Here is an 18,868-nt window from a genome sequence, read left to right on the forward strand (position 1 = left end):
CAAGGTCACACTTCCAGAAAGTGCTCTTACCAGTATTTGAACCCGGGGCTGGCAGGATCCAAGTCCTCTTTTCTGCCAGGTGGTTCAGGCTTCCAGGTAACATGGCGTCTGAGGAGATGGGCAACCTTTACCCCCCAGGGTGTTGTAGACAGATCCTCTTACAGAGCACAACCAGCTGGTACGGCATGTCAGATTCTGATGAAAGTTTCTAAATGCTCACTTATTTGTGTGTATATACGTATATGTGTATACATATATGTATATATCGTTCTGTATATGTGTTTCTGGTTCATGGGCCATACTTAAGGTAACATTCCTCCACACCCCATGGGGACCCATAAGAGCCCAATGGAAACAAGTTCTATAGAACAGGTGGGTAGGTACATCAAGGTAACATTAGGGGAAGTCCATAGTCAAGGGTTATGCACTCCGGGTGTCCAGGCCTGACTGCTAACAGCAGCCTCCTGTGCCCCTTGTCCTGGTCAGCATGGGCTCAGGGAAGGCAGGCCAGCTTAGGGTCAGTAACATGAGCTTTCTGGGCACAGTTGATGGCACACATGGAAAATAATGCCCCAAGAGTAATCAACATGGGAACACAAAAAACAAGTTCTATCCCATCTGTTCCTTTTTTTAAATGGGACTGACTGAATTGCCCAAAGTGCTACAAAAAAGCATCAAACATGCCTGTTAATGTTTGAGGAAACCCACGTTGGGGTTTAACAGTCCTTTCTCCCTGCCTCCAGGAACCCTCACCCCTAGTGCCTGCCTGTAGTTGCCTGCTGCCTTCATCCTTTCCCCCCACCTCCTCCAACCTCCTTCAGATTGCATGGCAACACTGTGACTATATATCTGCTGAGGGCAAACGTCCACATCAAAATGCAACTTCCTGTCTTTTCATAAACTTCTATAGATTTATTGACTTATCAAAGAGTTCCTCAGGGCACCAGGGTGGTTCAGTTGAGCATCCGACTCTTGATTTTGGCTTCTCCTTTTACAAAGGTGGAGATGTAGCCTAAAGGTCTAAACGAGATTTTGATTCCCGATGATGAATGTCAACAGAATATTCTGAATGCTTGAGCGTTTAAAGAGACCTAAAAAATTTTGAGGCAGAAAATAGCCCCTGCACATAGCAACTTAGGAGAAGTCACTTGCCATTTTGGCAGGAGGGTTCCGTGTCCCCTTCACCTCCGACGTATTCCTTTAGGAAGAAAAGAATGGTCTTCCACCAGCTGCTTTCATGGGGTGACGGAGGGAGAAGGTTTTTAAGTCCTCACACTTCTGGAAAAGGCTGCCTGTGTTTAACTATAGTTGATATAAATCAGGCTTACAGGTCACTGATGGGCGGCGGGGTGGGGGGGTGGGGGTGCACCTGGGTGGCTCAGTCGGTTAAGCATCCGACTTTGGCTCAGGTCCCGATCTCACCGTTTGTGAGTTTGAGCCCCGCATTGGGCTCTGTGCTGACAGCCTGGAGCCTGCTTCAGATTCTGTGTCTCCTCTCTGCCCCTCCCCCGTTCACATACACTCTCAAAAATATTACAAAAATTTTTTTAAAGTTCATGTATTTGCAAGGCTGTCATTTTCCCACGTAATGTAATAGCCAATGTTTCCTGAGCTCTTCCTGCCTCCACTCCTATGCTTGCTTTATATTTAATCCTCACGTCCTTACATTTAATCCTTCTGTTAAATAACATCCATAAGGTCCCGCAGTGCAGTGGAGCCCAGCTTTGTTATCCTGGGTTCTTGTGTAGAAGTTCTGTAGTTATCCTTAACAGAACTTCTGTGACTTCCAATGAATATGGTTTCTGCATCAGATTCAGTATGTGAAAACAAGGATCTTCTATGTGATTTTGTCACAACTTTTTTCCACATAAGATAAAAAGTTTACTCTCTAGGGAAATGACAGTAGTCCATGTGAAACCATTTTTGGATGATCTGGGTGTTTGATTCAAATCTTAGGACATTTTAGTTTCTCATAACTGAAAAATCAGCTGTAACTCCTTGACAATTCAAGGAAGGGAATTCCTTGAAAATGCTTGCTTTTAACTGATGGATACCTCAAAAAAGTTAGGCATTCTTTATTTACATTCACAAAATGTAACAATTGCTGAATGATATGACAAAGTATGGTGGCAAAAGTCTTCAGCATAAAAAAAAAAAAAGTCTGCAGGAACTCAAACTGGCAAAACTAAAATAGCCTGTTGTATAGGATTAAATCTAAAATTCTGTTGACAGTATGCTATAACTACACATGCCTAGATACCATTATAAAATTTTTGACAAGTTTTCCAAATTTAGTAGCCTGCTTTTTTTCAAGCAATATCCAGGACAAAATACTATAAACAAAACTACAATTTCTTCGTGTTTTTATTTTTTTTAATGTATTTATTTTTGAGAGAGAGGGAGATACAGAATCCAAAGAAGATGAGAGAGCAGGGAAGGGGTGATGTGCAGCTATGTGTTCCTGGGAGAAGAGCGGCAGTGCCCACAACCAGGACCCAACGTGGAGGCGGGCTGATCCCCGAGTGGTAACCTAGACCAGCACTTATGTGTGCCAAATACTGTGCTATATTTGTATTGGTGAATCTTCATAGTAACCCAGTACTATTACCACCCCCCACTTTACAGATGGGGAGACCGATTATTGGTCCAAAGTCACAGCTGGCAAGGGGCAGAGCTGGGATTTGAACCCAGGCAGTAAGCGTGGCAGATGTTCCCAAGCTCCAGCCAAGGAGCAGGCCTCATCTATGGGATACGTAATTGTAGCTACAAAACCAAGTATACTTTCATGCACTGTAATAACAAATCATAGTTGGCGTGACCGAACCAGCCAGGAAACGCTGCATTAGTATTTAGGGCTGAGCCACTGAATTAGAGCAAGAGCCTGACTGTGGAACTGGTTCCTTTCAAGTGAGAGCATTGAGGGCTGAAAACTTTGCCATGTTAAGTACGTTCTGTTAACTTCTCTGACTGAAACCTGGTGTTTCCACAGATTAGATCTAAAGCACAGAGCAGAAAGGACTATGCCAAGTGTCAAAAGAGAAGGCAGCAAAGAAAATGCCGGGGAGGAGGAGGGCAAGAGTCAGCCCAGGAAATGAAAGGAGGGTGCCTCATGCAGTAACGAGGGTGGCACAAACAGATACGGGGCCAAAGCAATGCAAGTCACAGTAAAGCCTGTATTCTGTACAGAGTTCCGATCAAGTCCATCTCAAAGCAGAATCCAACTGCTGCATCTCAAGTACACGCTGTTCTCCTAGGCCTACCAGAAGCCCTGCCAAAACTAGTCTAACCAACGTTAATCATTCTAAGACACTGGACCCTGTTCCCTTTGTAGCTAGTCTTTCAGAGCGTTCCACTTGGATTTATTAACAACCGGAAGGCATCCAGACTAGTCTTTTTAATACACACAAAGAGAAACTCAGAAGGGAAAGGCAAGGGAGAAATTGGCATCCATAGGGAATTTATTACAGGTATAACCAATCAAAGGTAACTATATACGTCGCACTTTGGGGCAGGTGATACTAACCTCATTTGATAGGATGAAAGAATCAAGGTCACAGCTAGTATGTGTTCCTTTGTGGCCCTGAGGACACAGACGATGCCACTGTGCATGCTCTGGTAGCTCTTTGTTCATAGGTGCTTTGGAAATTAACATGGTAGCTGAATGCTGATTGTGTTTTCTTAAGGTAATTGACGTGAAAATTTAAGAGTCTATTCAATAATTTATCGGTATATTTGTGAAAGAATACGATGCTTTTATAGTTACAGAAACCAGATTCATTAAGCTTAAATGACGAAAGAGACTTTAACAGTGTCTAACAAATGCTGGAGTCAGAGGATCATAATGTTAATAGTCTATCTCCAAGTCCAGAATATCTGCTTTCAGGAATATGAACGTCATTCTCAAGTAAGCCTTATCCACCTGGAGGCTGAAATACCCTCTGCCCCCACCCCACTCCAGGATCCCCCATTACTTCCAGGTAGTTATTTTAAAAAAGAAAACACTTCTTTCCCAATAGCTCTGGCAAAAGTCACCTGACACACCTCACTCAAGCACTCCAGATTAGGGGACAGCCCCTGGCGAGAAGGGTGCAGGTGTGGAGTTCTCCAAAGCCCAGTGGAAGATGCCTGAAGTCCACTCCAGAGCAAGAAGTATCTCCAGGTCAATATTGTCAATATTGTGCCCGGAGAACCTTTCTATGTCCCATCCTTAAGTAGTGTGTGCAAGTGTGCCGATTTTGCTTAAAAGCGAGGTAAACCACGAAGGAAATTTTCAAGTCTACGTTTCTCTTGAAGGCTGCACAAATAAGTAAATCTTTATAATCAGAGTGTTCTGAGACAGTGGTTTTTCATACTGTCAGTCACAACCTTTTTGTGAATCATGAAATCAATTTAGGGAGTCATGACTAGCAGTTTTAAATATAGTAGAAGGTCTCTGTACTTCAGGGCTCAGGGTTATAATATAAAATGTATTCCTTCCCAGGTTGCTAGTTCTACCACCCTGAGTGAAGACGGTTTCGTGGGTAATGGCTTGAGATTGACAAGCCTGAGAGGGGACTCAGAACTGTCTGATCCCAGCTCCGCTCCCTCCACACCATGAAACCGTAGGCAAGTCACGTGATGCCTTTAAGTCTTCATTTTCTCATCTGTTAAGTGGGGGCTAATACCTACCCTTCCCGCCTCGTGGGATTGTTTTAAGAATCAAATGAGACGGTGCTCTTAAACACCGGCAAGAACCCCATATATCTAAGTTGTAATGATTCTTATTCTCAAAAGTGCTGAGAACTGGCGATCTCTCTCCGGAGCATTTAGAGGATGGTAATTCAAGTGTAGAAAACAAAAACCACGCCCTTGGGAAAATTAGCATTTTCCCATAAATACTGAGTTTTTTTCATGTTTATTTTGAGAGGGAGTGTGCATGCGAGCGGGGTTGGGGCAGAGAGAGAAGGAAAGTGGGAGTCCTAAGTAGGCTCTGTGCTCAGCGCGGGGGGGGGGGGGGGGGGGGGGCACAATCTCAAGAGTCTGATGCGTAACCCACTGGGCCACCTAGGTGCCCAGACAAATACTGCTTCTCAACTACTAAATACAAGTTATTTCTGGAAGACAAGTAGATTTGGGTCTTGGCTGCAGCAGGGTAACCATCAGGCCTCTGGATTCCACAGGAAGGGGACTCTGTTCACAAGGAAATCTGCATCCCTGGACCTAGTCTCTCAAACACCCTAAACAACTCCACAGAACTGATCTGTGTACTTCTGCCCTAAAAGTACTGTATCCATGTGGCCTGCTGCCTGTTGTGTGGACTGAGGGTGTCACTGAGGAGTCCATGTTAATGTGAACCCCAAGGGTGAGTTGACATTTCACCCATGGAGGAAGTACATTTTACAAATGAAGAAACAGGTTCTGATAGGTATGGGCTCCTGCCCCCTGAACTCCTCTGATGCCATAACAGGCTCAAGAGATGGGCATCATCAATTGTGCTTGGACTGGTAGAATCCACCTTTAGGTAGGAGAATGGATTGTGTGGTCTCATTGAGCCACTCAACACCTTTCTAGAGATAGCCTGGGAACACTTCTGAAGAGCCCCAGCCTGAGCCCCGGCTCCACTTTTCCCTTATTTTCTTCTCTGGTCCTCCCGGACATGTATGGCCACGGATGGCCTCTCTTCCTGCTAATTCCTATTCTTGGAGTGGAACCCTGGTTCCCACTCAGAGCAGAAGTGGGTGGCCTTAAAAATGAGAGTAGGAAGGGCGCCTGGGTGTCTCAGTCTGTTAAGTGCCCTACTGCATCTCAGGTCATGATTTCACAGTTCATGAGTTGGAGCCCTGCGTTGGGCTCTCCCCTGTCTGCACTGTGCCCGCTTTGGATCCTCAGTCCCCTTCTCTTTCTGCCCCCCCGCCCCTCCCCCCTTTGCATGCACGTGCTCTCTCTCAAAAATAAGTAAATATTAAAAAAAGTGCAGGAGTGAGGAGAGAGGATTGGCTGCATGACAGAACTTTTGGAGCAACAGAAATACTTCTATCATGATTGTGGCATTGGTTACATTTTACAAAACCCCTTGAATTTATACGCCAAATTGGTAACTTTTCTTGTAAGTTACAGCTCAATAAAATGGATTTTTAAAACTCTGAGAATGCACAGTTCGGATATCCATTCGTTGTATATAAATTTTACATTAAAAAAAACTAAACTGAATTCTAGTTAATAATACCTATGGCTGAAGGATTTAGGGGCAAGTACTAATGGCTGAAGTTTACTTTGAAATGCATAGAAATACGGTGTATTTATGGATACAGTTATGATAAAGTCTAGGAAATTTTAATTGTACAATCTAGGTCACCACTGTAAATTTCTTGTACTTTTGGTGTGTGCTTGAAAATCTCATTAAACAAATGTTTTGGGCTGGGTGGTTGTACCTGGGTGGCTCAGTCAGTCAAGTGTCCGATCTTGATATCGGCTCAGGTCGTGATCACAGGGTCCTGTGATTGAGCCCTGAGTCAGGCTCCGTGCGGAGCGTGGAATCTGCTTAAGAAGCTCTCGCTCTCTCCTTCTGCCCTTCTCCCCCACTTGTGCTCTCTCTAAAAAAATAACAAAAATAAAAATGTTGTGGGAGAAAACAGATAACTTCAGGTTTCTGGCAGGGCTGAATATCTCCAGTTGAACCACCTCTTTCAGAAGTAAACAACATAAGCTCTGGGGGGAAAAAAGTCTTTAAAAACCAGCGGCTCAAGGGACTGAAAGCAGGCAGAAACTGATGGGGAGTCAACAACTGGAAGAAAGGCACCACATGAGGTGAGTTTCCTGTTTTTGTTTGTTTTGTTTTTATTTATTTTTTAACCACTTTGGGCCTGAGGTCAGCTCTCAGTCTGCACCATGCAAGGCATGTAAACATCCAGTGGAAATCTATAGTCTTGCTGCCTGGAAGACCCAGAGTACAGGGCTTGGAGCAACCATAGCCTCTGAGCAGGAAGAGGGAAACAACAGAAAAGAGCCAGAGAGAGGATTCCCAAATTCTGTGTATCTGGCTGACCAAATATCTGGCTGACCAGTGAAATGTTCATGCACAGCTAAGGCTAAAATAACTGAACCAAAACTTGAGCTATTTCCCATCGCAAGGGGAGACATTATGTAAGAATAATTATTATTTTCAGAGGAACATAACAGAATTCAGAGTTTCTACAGCTTATCATAAATTATATATCAGTTAACAATTCTTAGCATATGATCCAAATCAATACATAATAAAAACACATGGCTCATTCTCAGAAGACAGGCAAAGGAGACCTACCCAGAAATTGTAGTCAAAGATTTTTAAAACAGCTAATAAAATTGTGTTCAAGAGTGTAAAAAAAAAAAAAAAAAACCACGTTGAATGAAAAGATAGCAAATCTCAGCAGAGTGATCATTTTTAGAGAATTGGATGGAAACTTTAGAACTGGAAACTATCATATCTGTGTAGTGGGGGGAGGGGAGCGGTTCCCCCCTGTGCGCTCACATGACTACCACACTCAAAACACTTGTGCTCAGCAGATGTGTGCAGGTGTTTCCCATGTCAAGCAATTCTGAGATGCCAGCCAGGTGTCCTCCAGCTGAAATTCTGACGCTGTCTACTGGACGTGCCGTCGGATCTCACAGGGACAAGGCTCAGTCCCACAAGGCTGCCCACCCCCCTCCAATGCCAGGTGCAAGTCTAGGTTGTCAACTGTACTTCTGGCTCCTCTGTCCTCTGTTACAAATCTGAGGTTCCCATTACCCTTCCTCAGATTTAATTAATTTTCTAGAGCAGCTCAAAGGGCTCAAGGGAACACTTCCTGCAAGTTTGTTAAAGGAATGATAAAGGACACAGGTGCACAGCCAGGTGAAGCCGTATCTAGGGTGAGATCTGGAAGGGTCCTGAGCGCAGGAGTACCTGTCCCTGTGCAGTTTGGGTGCATCACCCTCCCTGTGTGATGTGTTCACCAACCTGGAAGCTCCCCAAACCCTGGACTATTGGGGTTTTATGGAGGCTGCCTCACAGAGGCACGATCAATCATAAAGTCCATTTCCAGCCCCACTCCCCCACCCTATAGAATGGCGGGGGGGGGGGGGGGCGGTGCTGAAAGTTCCAAGTTTCTAATCACAGTTTGGTCTTTCTGGTGACCAGCCCCAGTCCACGAACCCACCCAGAGCCACCCCATTAGAACATAAGATGTTCCTAGTGCTGTGACCACTTAGGAATTTACAAGGGTTTCAGGAACTGGGGGCATGAACCAATCTGTGCATTTTCTGTTTTCTCACAATCTGAAATTAAAAGTTTCAGTAGATGGGTTTAATAGCAAAATGGAGATGACAGAGGAGTCAGGGAACTTGAAGACAGAAGTTACCCAATCTGAAGAACCAAAAAAAATAAAGCTGAAAATCGGGGGCGGGTGGGAATTAGACACTTGAAGGATAACATCTAACGGTTTAACTTCGATGGGGCTGGAATCCTAGGAGATGAAGTATGGGGCAGAGAAGCTATTTAAAGCAATAATGGCTAAAAATTTGGTGAGACACAAATGTACAGATTCAAGAAGTTCAGTGCATAAGCAACAGGGCAACACACAGAAACCCCCACTGGGTGCCTCCTACTGAAACTAGTGAAGACAAACAAAGACAAATCTTGAAAGCAGCCAGCAGGAACAGGAACAGCGACCTGACAGCCGAGCTCTCCTCAGGCACATGAGGCCAGAAGACAACATGAAATGTTTCCAACGCGCAGAAGGAAAGGTAACCTCGGCAATGTATATCCTATCCAGCGGAAATATCCTTCGGGAATGAAGACAAAACAACCACATTATCAGATGAAAGAAAATTAAGAGAATTAGCAGACCTGCACTGCAAGAAATGCTATGGTTCATTCTTCAGGCTGAAGGAAGAACATACCCTAGAGAAGCTCAAATATTCAGGAGTGAAGGAAAGTCATCAGAAAGAACAAATATCAGGGCGCCTGGGGGGGGGGGGCTCAGTCGGTTAAGCGGCCGGCTTCGGCTCAGGTCATGATCTCACTATTGGAGAGTTCGAGCCCCGCCTTGGGCTCTGTGCTGACAGCTCGGAGCCTGGAACCTGCTTCGGATTCTGTGTCTCCCTGTCTCCCTGCCCCTCCCCTCCTCCCAATCTCTCTTAAAAATAAAAACATTAAAAAAAGAAAAGAGCAAATATCTGCACAAATATAAAAGACCTTTTTTTTCCTCTTAAGAAATCTATTTTGAGGAGGCAGGCTGGGCCTCACACTAGGCGGGTCTGCACCCGGTGAGTGCGCTCCGCATCCCTGTTCTCTCCCCTGTGCAGCTGCAGCACTGGCCTTGTGGGACCACAGTTTCAGCTTCCGAAGAGACTCCGACCGCTCTCCCCCCTCCCCCACCCCACCCCGCTATACCAGCCAGAGGACAGGAAGCTTCTTTAAATCAATGCTGATTGCAGAAACCGAGGGTCACTCCATTGCAGATGGAAGTTGGAAGCTTCAGAAAGATCTAGAAGAGGTGAAGGTACTGCTGAAAAAGGCCACTAGAAAAAGAGCACGTGCTACCCTTACAACTGAAAAATCCAAGATTGAGAAAGAAACCAAGAACATGATGCAGTAGGAATCAGAGAAAAGCAGAACTTCTTGACAATGGAAAGCCAGCTGCCGTGGTTGCTCCCATTACAACGGGATATATGGTGAAAATCGGCAATGACTGATGAGATCGGGCAGATAAGGTAATGTAGATTTTCACAGACGTCACCAGAGTTCACCAGCTCATCACTGAGAATGTGCAGGTGCATTTCACAGAGAGGCCATTTGATCTTTTGATAAAGAATCTAAATGAGAAGAGTTACTCCATGACTGAATAATCTCTTGAAACCCATCTCTGTGGAAGGTGCTTCAAAAAAAGTCAAGACTGTACAGTCCTCACCTTCTGTATAAAGAAAGCGCAAAGCATGCAGTGGGCCTACTTGACTCGGGCTGAGAAAGGACACAAAGAAAAAGAAAAGCCCTCCTGTGACACTGAAACAGATCCTGGTGAGGGACTGATGAACATTCTCCAGAAAATGTATGAAGATGGAGATGGGTAGAATCAAGAGAGAAGCATGCCAAAGGAGACACTGAATTTTGAGCCTTTAAAGTCCTCTTGGGAACTGTGATATGGAAATACTGATGTTTCCAATAAGGAACTGCTGGTGAGCTGCACAGAGGATTTATTTAAATAAAATATGCTTATTAAACACTTCCTCCAAAGATGGTTTCCTTGGTAATCTGGGTATTTTGTTCAAGGACAATATTGCACTCTTGGTGAGAAATGTAAAAAATGCAAGTCTTGTCTAATGATAAGGCCACATTGTGTGTATTTTTTGTTCAGCTAGGAGGTAGAAAATAAGTTATTGTTTGCCTATAAATTCCTGACGTCAATTTCGACCAATGTAAGAATGAATAAATATAAAATCTGAATTTTTGCATAAAAATGTATATTCCTATTTAAGCAAAAAATTGTATTGTGAGGTTTTAGCATATGGAGATGTGATTTGAATAACAACCACAGTAAACGTTGGGAAGAGGGTGGGATATGAACCTGTACAGTTGCAAGGTTTCTATATCTTACACTAAGTTGTACAATAGTAACTCTTAGAGGACCAAGAAAAGCTAATTCCTAGAGTAAACACTTAAAACTAATGCCAAGGCATAGAGCTAAAAAGTCAAGAGATAAAATGGAATTCTAAAAAATATTCAGTTAATCCAAAAGAAGATGGGAAAGGAGGATCAAAAACCAATGGGGACAAACAAAACTAATAGTAAATGGTAGACTTGAATCCAGTCCCATAAATCACTACATTAATATAAATGGGCTCAACCTATGTTGTCTAAGATGATAGCCACTACCCACATGTAATATTTCAACTTAAATTATTAACATTAAAAATGTAGTTCCTCAGTGGCACTCAAATGCTCAATAGTCACCACCATATCAGACTACTATATTGAACAGCACAAATATTTACAAAATATTTCCATCATTACAGAAATTCTTTTGAACATCATTGATCTAATCAATCCAGTTCAAAAGTGTAGATTGTCAGACCTAACCAAAAATAAAACCAGACCAATCAAAGCTCAACAATATGCTGTTCACAACTAATCCACTTTAAATACATAAAGAAACAGGATAAAAGTAAATGGAAAAGATACCACACAAATTCTAAGTACAAAAAGCCTGTGGTGACAGATTAATATCAGATAAAGTAAACTTGAATGTAAAGGGCATTACCAGAGATAGAGACATTTCATAAAAATAAAAGGGTTACGGGGCACCTGGGTGGTTCAGTCGGTTAAGCGTCTGACTTCAGCTCAGGTCATGATCTCGCGGTCCGTGAGTTCGAGCCCCACGTCGGGCTCTGTGCTGACAGCTCAGAACCTGGAGCCTGTTTCAGATTCTGTGTTTCCCTCTCTCTGACCCTCCCCTGTTCATGCTCTGTCTCTCCCTGTCTCAAAAAAAAAAAAAAAAAAAAAAGTTAAAAAAAATTAAAAAATAAAAGGGTTACTATATCGGTAAGATGTGATAATTATAAATGCTTATACTTAATAACAGAGCTTCAAAGTATATAAAATAAAAAACTGGCATAATTAGAGGGAGAAATAGACAATTCCACAATCATGGGTTGGTGATTTTAATACTCGTCTCTCACCAATCAATAGAATAACTAGAACAAACATCAGTAAAGACTGAAGATCTGAAAAACACTGTCAACTACCTAGACCTAATTGATATTTATAGAATCTACACTATACCCAACAACTGTAGAATACATATTCTTTTCAAGTGCATATGGTATGTTCACTAAGGTAGATCATATGTTGGACCATAAAACAATAAGTTTAGAAAGATTGAAACATGTTGAATATGATTCTCTGACCACAGTGAAAATATTAGAAATAAATGATTTGTCTTAAAAAAAAAACCACACCCAGATATTTGGAAATTAAGCAACACACTTCTAAATAACTCATGGGTCAAAGAAGAAATATTAGAAAATATTTTGAACAAATTTATATGAAAATACAACACACCAAAAATTTTAGGGTGCAGCTAGCACAGGGCTAACAGGAAAATATAACTTTAAAATGCTAATAATACAAAAGAGGAAAGATCTAAAATCAGTGACTTAAGCATCTACCATAAGAAGCTAGGAAAAAGCAGCAAAGTGAACCCAGAACAAGTAGAAGAGTGAAAATAAGAGTAGGAACCCCAAGTGGAAGTTATCCCAGAAATGCAAGCTTGGCTTAACGTTAGAAAAGTAATTAATGCAATTACACATTAACAGAATAAAGACTATATGATCATTGCAAAAGATGCAGAGAAAACATTGGGCAAAATTCAGCCCTCATTTATGATAAAAAAAAAAAAAAAACCTCCCAGAAAACTAGAAATAAAAGGAAACTTAACCTGATAAAGAATATCTATGAAAAACCCACAGTTAACATTCTATTTAACAGTGAAAAACTGAAGGCGTTCCCTTAAGATCATGAACAAGATAAGGATATCTCCTTCCACCTCTCCTCTTCACCATTATACTTAGGTCCTAACCATTGCAGTAAGACAAGAAAAATAAATCTCAGAAAAGAAGAAGCAAAACTCTATTTCAAATGGCATGATTATATGGAAAATCCTAAAGGAATTAACTATAAGTGAATTCACTAAGGTTGCAGGAACCAAGTTAATTTGCATTAAATGTTTATATACTACAGCAGACAGCTGGAAAATGAAATCTTGGTATTTACGATAGCATGAAAACACCTAAAATACTTTACAGTGAATTTACAAAAAGTGTGCAAGACTTCTACATGAAAACTACCCAAAAGACTGAAGTAAATAGAGGAATAAACCTCATTCATTAATTAAAAGGTCAGTACTCCCCAGGATAGTTTCAACACAATTCTAATGAAGATCCCACAAGGCTTTTTCTGATGAAATTAAGAAGCTGGTTCTATAATTTTTACAAAAATGTAGAGGTCTTGTAATATCCAAAGACAATCTTGACAACACAGTTGGAGGGTTCACACTTCCTGACTTTATGACCTACTGTAAAGCTACAAGCAATCTAAATACTGTAGCATTAGCATAAAGAGGGATGAAAAATGAACAAGATGCAGATTTCTGAAAAATTCACGCTTGTTTTTTTCAGCAAATGGCATTGGAATAACTGGATATCCATATAGATAGAATGAACCTTAATTCTTGCCTCACACAATATAGAAACAAAATGGATCATAATCTGACTATAAAAGCTAAAACTATAATATTTCTGGGAGGAAAAATCCATGAAAACTATACACCCTTGAGGGAAGTGATGATTTCTTAACATAAAAAAGAGCACCAAACATAAAAGAAATGATTGATAAATTGGATTCCACCAAAATTAAAAACATACCATCAGAAAACATCATTAAGGAAATAAACAGGCAAGCCATGGACTGACAAAATATTTGCAAGATAGGTATCTGAGGAGCGCCTGGGTGGCTCAGTGGGTTGACCAGGTCTTAATTTTAGGGTCTTGAGTTCAAGACCCATGTTGGGCTCCTCACTGGATGTGAAGCTACTAAAAAAAAAAAAAAAAAGTATCTGAGAAAAGACTGATCTACATATATATAAGGAATACCTACACCTCAATAATAAAAAAGAGAAATCCATTTTTAAACAGATATTCAACAGATAACTTACAATATCTCAAGAAATATTTTCAGCATTAATATTCAACAGATAATTTACAAAGGCAGATATGCAAATGGCCATAAACACATTAAGAGAGCAGGCAAATGCAAATTACACCACAATGAGAGAGCACTGCACACCCACCAGTATGTTTAAAATCACAATGACTGATACTGCCAAATGTTTACAAGGATATGGAACATATGGAACTATTGTGCATTGTTGGTTAGTACAGCTACTTTGGAAAAATGTTAAGCAGTTTCATATAAAACGACACACCTCCCCTATGACCCAGCAGTTCCACTCCTAGGTATTTACCTAAGAGATACGAAAACGGATCCACAAAAATTTGTACAAGAATGTTCCTGTTTTAGGATAGCCAAGAAATTCTAATAGCCCCGGTTTCTATCAATAGGGGTATGAATATTCAAACAATAAAAATACTAGCGAGAAAAAGGAATAAATGACCGAGACATATATCATGGGAAGATCTCAAAAATAATAATAATGCTTTACGTAAAAGTATGGAAAGGTAGGATTCCATTTATAAATTTTCTTTTAATGTTTATTCATTTTTGAGAGACCGAGAGAGACAGAGCATGAGCGGGGAAGGGGCAGAGAGAAAGGGAGACACAGAATCCAAGGCAGGCTCCAAGCTCTGAGCTGTCAGCACAGAGCCCTACGCGGGGCTGGAGCTCACGAACTGTCCAAAGTCGGTCGCTCAACAGACTGAGCCACCCAGGCACCCCGGTAGGATTCCATTTATATGAAGATCTAGAACAAGCAAAACTGAGTTCCATGAAGGCAAAACCAGTCCATGGTAGGGGGAAAAAACAAACAAACAAACAAAAAACAGCGATTTCTTCTGGAGGAATGTGGGTGGGGATTTGCTGAGAAAGAGCATATGGGGAACACTGACCTGTTGGTGACACTTGGTTGATAGGTTGGATAGACAGCTGTTTAATTTGAGCAGGTGTATGCATTTGTCAGAACTCATCTAACAGTACACCTAAGATCTGTGCATTTCACTGTATGTAAGTTTTACCCCACGAGAAAAAAAAATCTGTAAATATTGAACTCTCCTTAATGATATGTAGGGAAAGGTACTGGCCAGCGTGGGGAGGTGGTTGCACGGACGTCTACAAGTTACTTTGAAATGCATCCGAACGAGGTGGGTTGAAGGATAGAAAGAGGAATGGATAAATGACAAATCAAGTATAGTAAAACATTCATTGTAAGAATCTAGGTAGTGGGTATATAAAAATCCTCTCAACCTTATGTTTGAAATTTTTCATAGTAAAATAGGGAGGGGAGTAATTGCCGGACTTTACACCTGGCTGTATACATGTCTCCATACTCACTACCACCTAAAGCTCTTGCCCCCAATAAGTTAAATAAAACAAGGGCATTCAGGAGTCGGTAACGGAACTGAGGGGATGGCAGATGTATTGGAATCCCGAGCTCTGTGTTTATTCTCCGCTCCTGGAGAGTTTAAGTGGGTGATGGGCGGGCTCTGAGCTTGGGACTACTTTCTCGGGAGGCAGGGAACTTCTACTTAGTTTGAAGATGCCCACGCGTCCATTCCTCTCTGTATCCGTATTCACTCCCACATGCCAAGGGCTGGTGTTTCCGGAGGGGCAGTGTGTGGCTGAGTACACAGGTGTGGGCGAGACGTGTCTGGAGGAGACGGAGCGCCCCCTTCTGGCCCAAAAGGGGCCCACTCAAGCCCGCAAAGCACCCAACGTACCTCTTCAGCACCCACTCCCCGGATCTGCGCGCCCGGGGTGGGAGCGCTGCAGCCCCCGGGTGGGTGGGCCCGCCCAGAGCCCGCACCTGCGGTCGGAGACCAGGGAAGGGAGAGGCCCGGCGCGGCCGGGAGGCGGAGGCCGGGGTGGAGACGCTGCCTCCCGCAGCCGCGTGGCTCCACCTGTTGCAGCGTCGGAGCGAGCCAGCCAGGCAGGGCAGTGCCCGGCGTGGACCTCTGCTCCCAGCGCCGTTCTGCAGAGCAGAGCCGCGCCGAAGAGGGGACCTGAGGACAGTCCCGACAGAGCGGCGCGGAGGGGGCTCTCCCCGGGAGGTGAGAGTCCAGCGCAGAGGCTGCGCCGGCGTCCCCTGAAAGGCGAGGTCTCGGGGAGGGAGCCCCTGGCCCGTTTGCTGGGGAGCCTCGCCGCTGCTCTGCATGGGGTGGGGGGAGAACGCTCTGCGCTGCGCCCCGGCAGCACAAAATCTCTGGCGCTCACTGAGGCGGCCAAGGCCGGATGGAGAGGATGGAACTCTCCAGCCCCCGGTCCTCGGCCCCCTCTCCGGGAGCTGGGGCTGGCTAGGGACGCGCGCTTCACACCGGCGGAGCGGACACGTGGGATCGGAAGACGCCCCCGCGCCGGACCCAAGGGCGCATGGCCCGGGCAAGGAGAGGGAGGCTGCCCGGGGGAGATGCCCCTAACTTCCCTGGTCCGCCCATTCCAACCTCCCTTTCTGGTCTCCTCCTCCAGCCCGTCCGCCCGCCGGATGCCGCGCAGCGTGGGGGCCCGGCGCGGCGTAGGAACCCGTGGACCCCGCTCCGCGCAGTCCCTGGGGGTGCGCCCGCCGGGAACCTGCTCCGGTCTCTAAGCCCCGGCAGTCGGTGGGTAACTACCCAGAGGCCTGAGTCCCCGCGCCACGCAGCGACTGGCACCCAGCACCACGGATCCATCTGGGGAGGCACCACCGGCGCCGGCACACTGACACCCCGCGCCCTGGCCGTCGGCGGCTTGAGAAGCGATGGTTGAAGCGACGGAGACCGCCGGCCCCGAGACCTTCGCCTCGGGAGAAATGCAAGTCCGCCCCAACTTGCGCTGAGGACGCGCCACGCCCCCTCCCCAATCCGAGCCGAGCTGGGCGCGCGTCGGGTGGAAACAGCGCCCGCGTCCTCGTGCCAAGAAGAAGCGGACTGTGCCCCGGGTCACTCGGACCTTGAGCGTTTAGAACTCCAAGGCGTGTGGGGACGGAGGCGACAAAGCGGATTTGAAACCAGGAGTCGAGGCGGACGTGGGGAGCTGGTGCAGCAGCAGCGGCCGACGAGGCGGCGGCCTGGGGAGCCGCGCGGCCTGGGGGAGCGCCCAGCGGTCATGGGCGAGCCGGCCGTCGGGCGTCCGGGGGCGGGCTGAGCCGCGAGCTCCCGGGCGGCCCGGGCGAGAGTCGGCCCGCGGCCACGGCCGCCCAGCGCGGGACTGCCCCCGGGGGCCCGGCCATGGCCGGCCGGGGTTGCGGCTGCAGCTGCGGCCCGGGCCACCTGAACGAGGACAACGCGCGCTTCCTGCTGCTCGCCGCGCTCATCGTGCTCTACCTGCTGGGCGGCGCCGCCGTCTTCTCGGCGCTGGAGCTGGCGCACGAGCGCCAGGCCAAGCAGCGCTGGGAGGAGCGCCTGGCCAACTTCAGCCGCCGCCACAACCTGAGCCGCGAGGAGCTGCGCGGCTTCCTCCGCCACTACGAGGAGGCCACCGAGGCCGGCATCCGCGTGGACAGCGCCCGGCCGCGCTGGGACTTCACCGGCGCCTTCTACTTCGTGGGCACCGTCGTGTCCACCATAGGTAAGTGGGCGTCGCTGGGGGGGCGGAGGGGCGGCCGGCCCCGCTGGCATTTTCCCGGCTGGCCGCTTCGCGGTCTTGGCGTCTTCCGCCTCCGCGCTCAGCCCGGCTGCACAGATGTGAGCCGTTGCCTGATCAACAGGTGGTGTTGCCTCCCCGCTTCTCCGAATGTGCTCCCCAGAGCACCTGCAGCCGCCTCACCTGGGAGATGGTTAGCAATGCGGTGTCAGCCCCTCCCCAGACCTCCTGAGTCTGGGCCTGCTTGTTAGCACAGTTCGCGGGGTGGGGGAGGTTGGATGATTCTTGAATTGCTCTGAAGGGTTTTCAGCCTAGGTGAGGAGACAGAGCTTGAGTCCCTGTGACTTTAGGGGGAAAGCTTACAGATCGGAACAGGAACCTAGCAACATGTATTGCCTTAGGACTCTGCGTGAGGCAAGGGTTAGTTAGAGGGGGAGGCACGGAATTAAAAAGATTGTCCGTGGCTTCACACTTAGAGGAGAATGGGACTGACTACCAAATGGGAACCAGGGAGGCAAAAGTGCTAATGAGGATGGGAAGGAAGGGGGCGGGGTGACCTTCGGGTTGAACCAGTTCGTGTTAGGTATGGAGACTGAAGCGTTTTGCACTCTAGAGAAGAGAATTGCATTCGGGGGTTGCCCCATGAGCTACCTGATCTATATGGAGTAGTGGAAGGAAGGTCTCCTGGCTACAGGCATGAAGGGGGACCTTTACTGCCAAACTCAGGAGCTAGAACTTATCTAGAGGCAATTGGGAGCCATTGAGAGTTTTTGAGCAAGAGTGTGACAGGGCTATGGTCGGTTATGCCTTTATTCTCAGCAGAAGGAAAACGTTGGGCGTCTTTGTACCGCATCTCTGAAGACCGTTCACCTTTGAAGCATAATCGAGTGAGAAGGGGGTTGGGGAAGATGGTATGGAAATTCTGAGGAAAGGAGGGAGCTGAAGCGGATGAGGGGCTTTGAAAAATGACCCGCAAAGGTGGTAGCTGCCAGCCGCCAGAGCCTGGGGAACAGCAGCAGGGTGCGTCGAGTGCTCTGTGGCTCTGGACCCTGTGCTGGGGAGGAGAGCTTGTCAGTGAGGCGGGGTGATAAGGCAAACTTGCTGGAAGCTCCCACGCGTGGTTGTCTTAGGTCGATGTTCTGCCAGGAGCGGGAGCACAAAGTATAACAGCTCACCCTCAGCCCTGATTAGTCCAGAAAGATTTCCCAGGGTTAGTCTAGAAAAGCCCAGGGTTTCAGCTGGGGAGTAGGAGGCAGGCCGGGGAGGATTGGCAGGGTGAGGGACACACGGGCTCTCTCTGAAGCACTTTGTGCTACGCTGTCCCGCTCATAATCCCAGGCCCCTTCCACACCGGGCCCCTGCCCATCAGCAAGGCCGTATGACACGACAGCTACAGGGTAGCAAGACATACTCTGGTAGCATTCTCTGTGATGATTAGAACACGTGCCCCCAGGGCGGCGGGGGGGGGGGGGTAGGTAAGGGGGTGGATAGAGAGTACAAGTCATCACGGCTCTCTGTCCCAGCCCACAATCTCTGCCGGGCTCTCTTCGCAGAATTCCCTAAATCCCCCAGTGTGTCAACTCCTTT

General features: G+C 46.2%; 1 protein-coding gene and 1 pseudogene across 1 annotated transcript in view; both read left to right on the forward strand.

Annotated features, from left to right (window-relative positions):
- Positions 1-7,721: 7,721 nt before the first annotated feature.
- On the forward strand, positions 7,722-10,183 carry LOC144616622 (calcyclin-binding protein pseudogene; annotated as a pseudogene).
- Positions 10,184-15,986: 5,803 nt separating this feature from the next.
- Positions 15,987-18,868, forward strand: part of KCNK13 (potassium two pore domain channel subfamily K member 13) — a 106,157-nt gene continuing 103,275 nt past the window's right edge. Inside the window, exon 1 of the mRNA XM_060620529.3 lies at positions 15,987-17,266. Within this exon, the coding sequence (XP_060476512.1) occupies positions 16,927-17,266 (340 nt within the window). The 5' untranslated portion in view covers positions 15,987-16,926. The remainder of the gene's footprint in view (positions 17,267-18,868) is intronic.

Source organism: Panthera onca, chromosome B3, assembly GCF_046562875.1.
Source record: "Panthera onca isolate mPanOnc1 chromosome B3, mPanOnc1 haplotype 2, whole genome shotgun sequence".
Taxonomy (NCBI): domain Eukaryota; kingdom Metazoa; phylum Chordata; class Mammalia; order Carnivora; family Felidae; genus Panthera; species Panthera onca.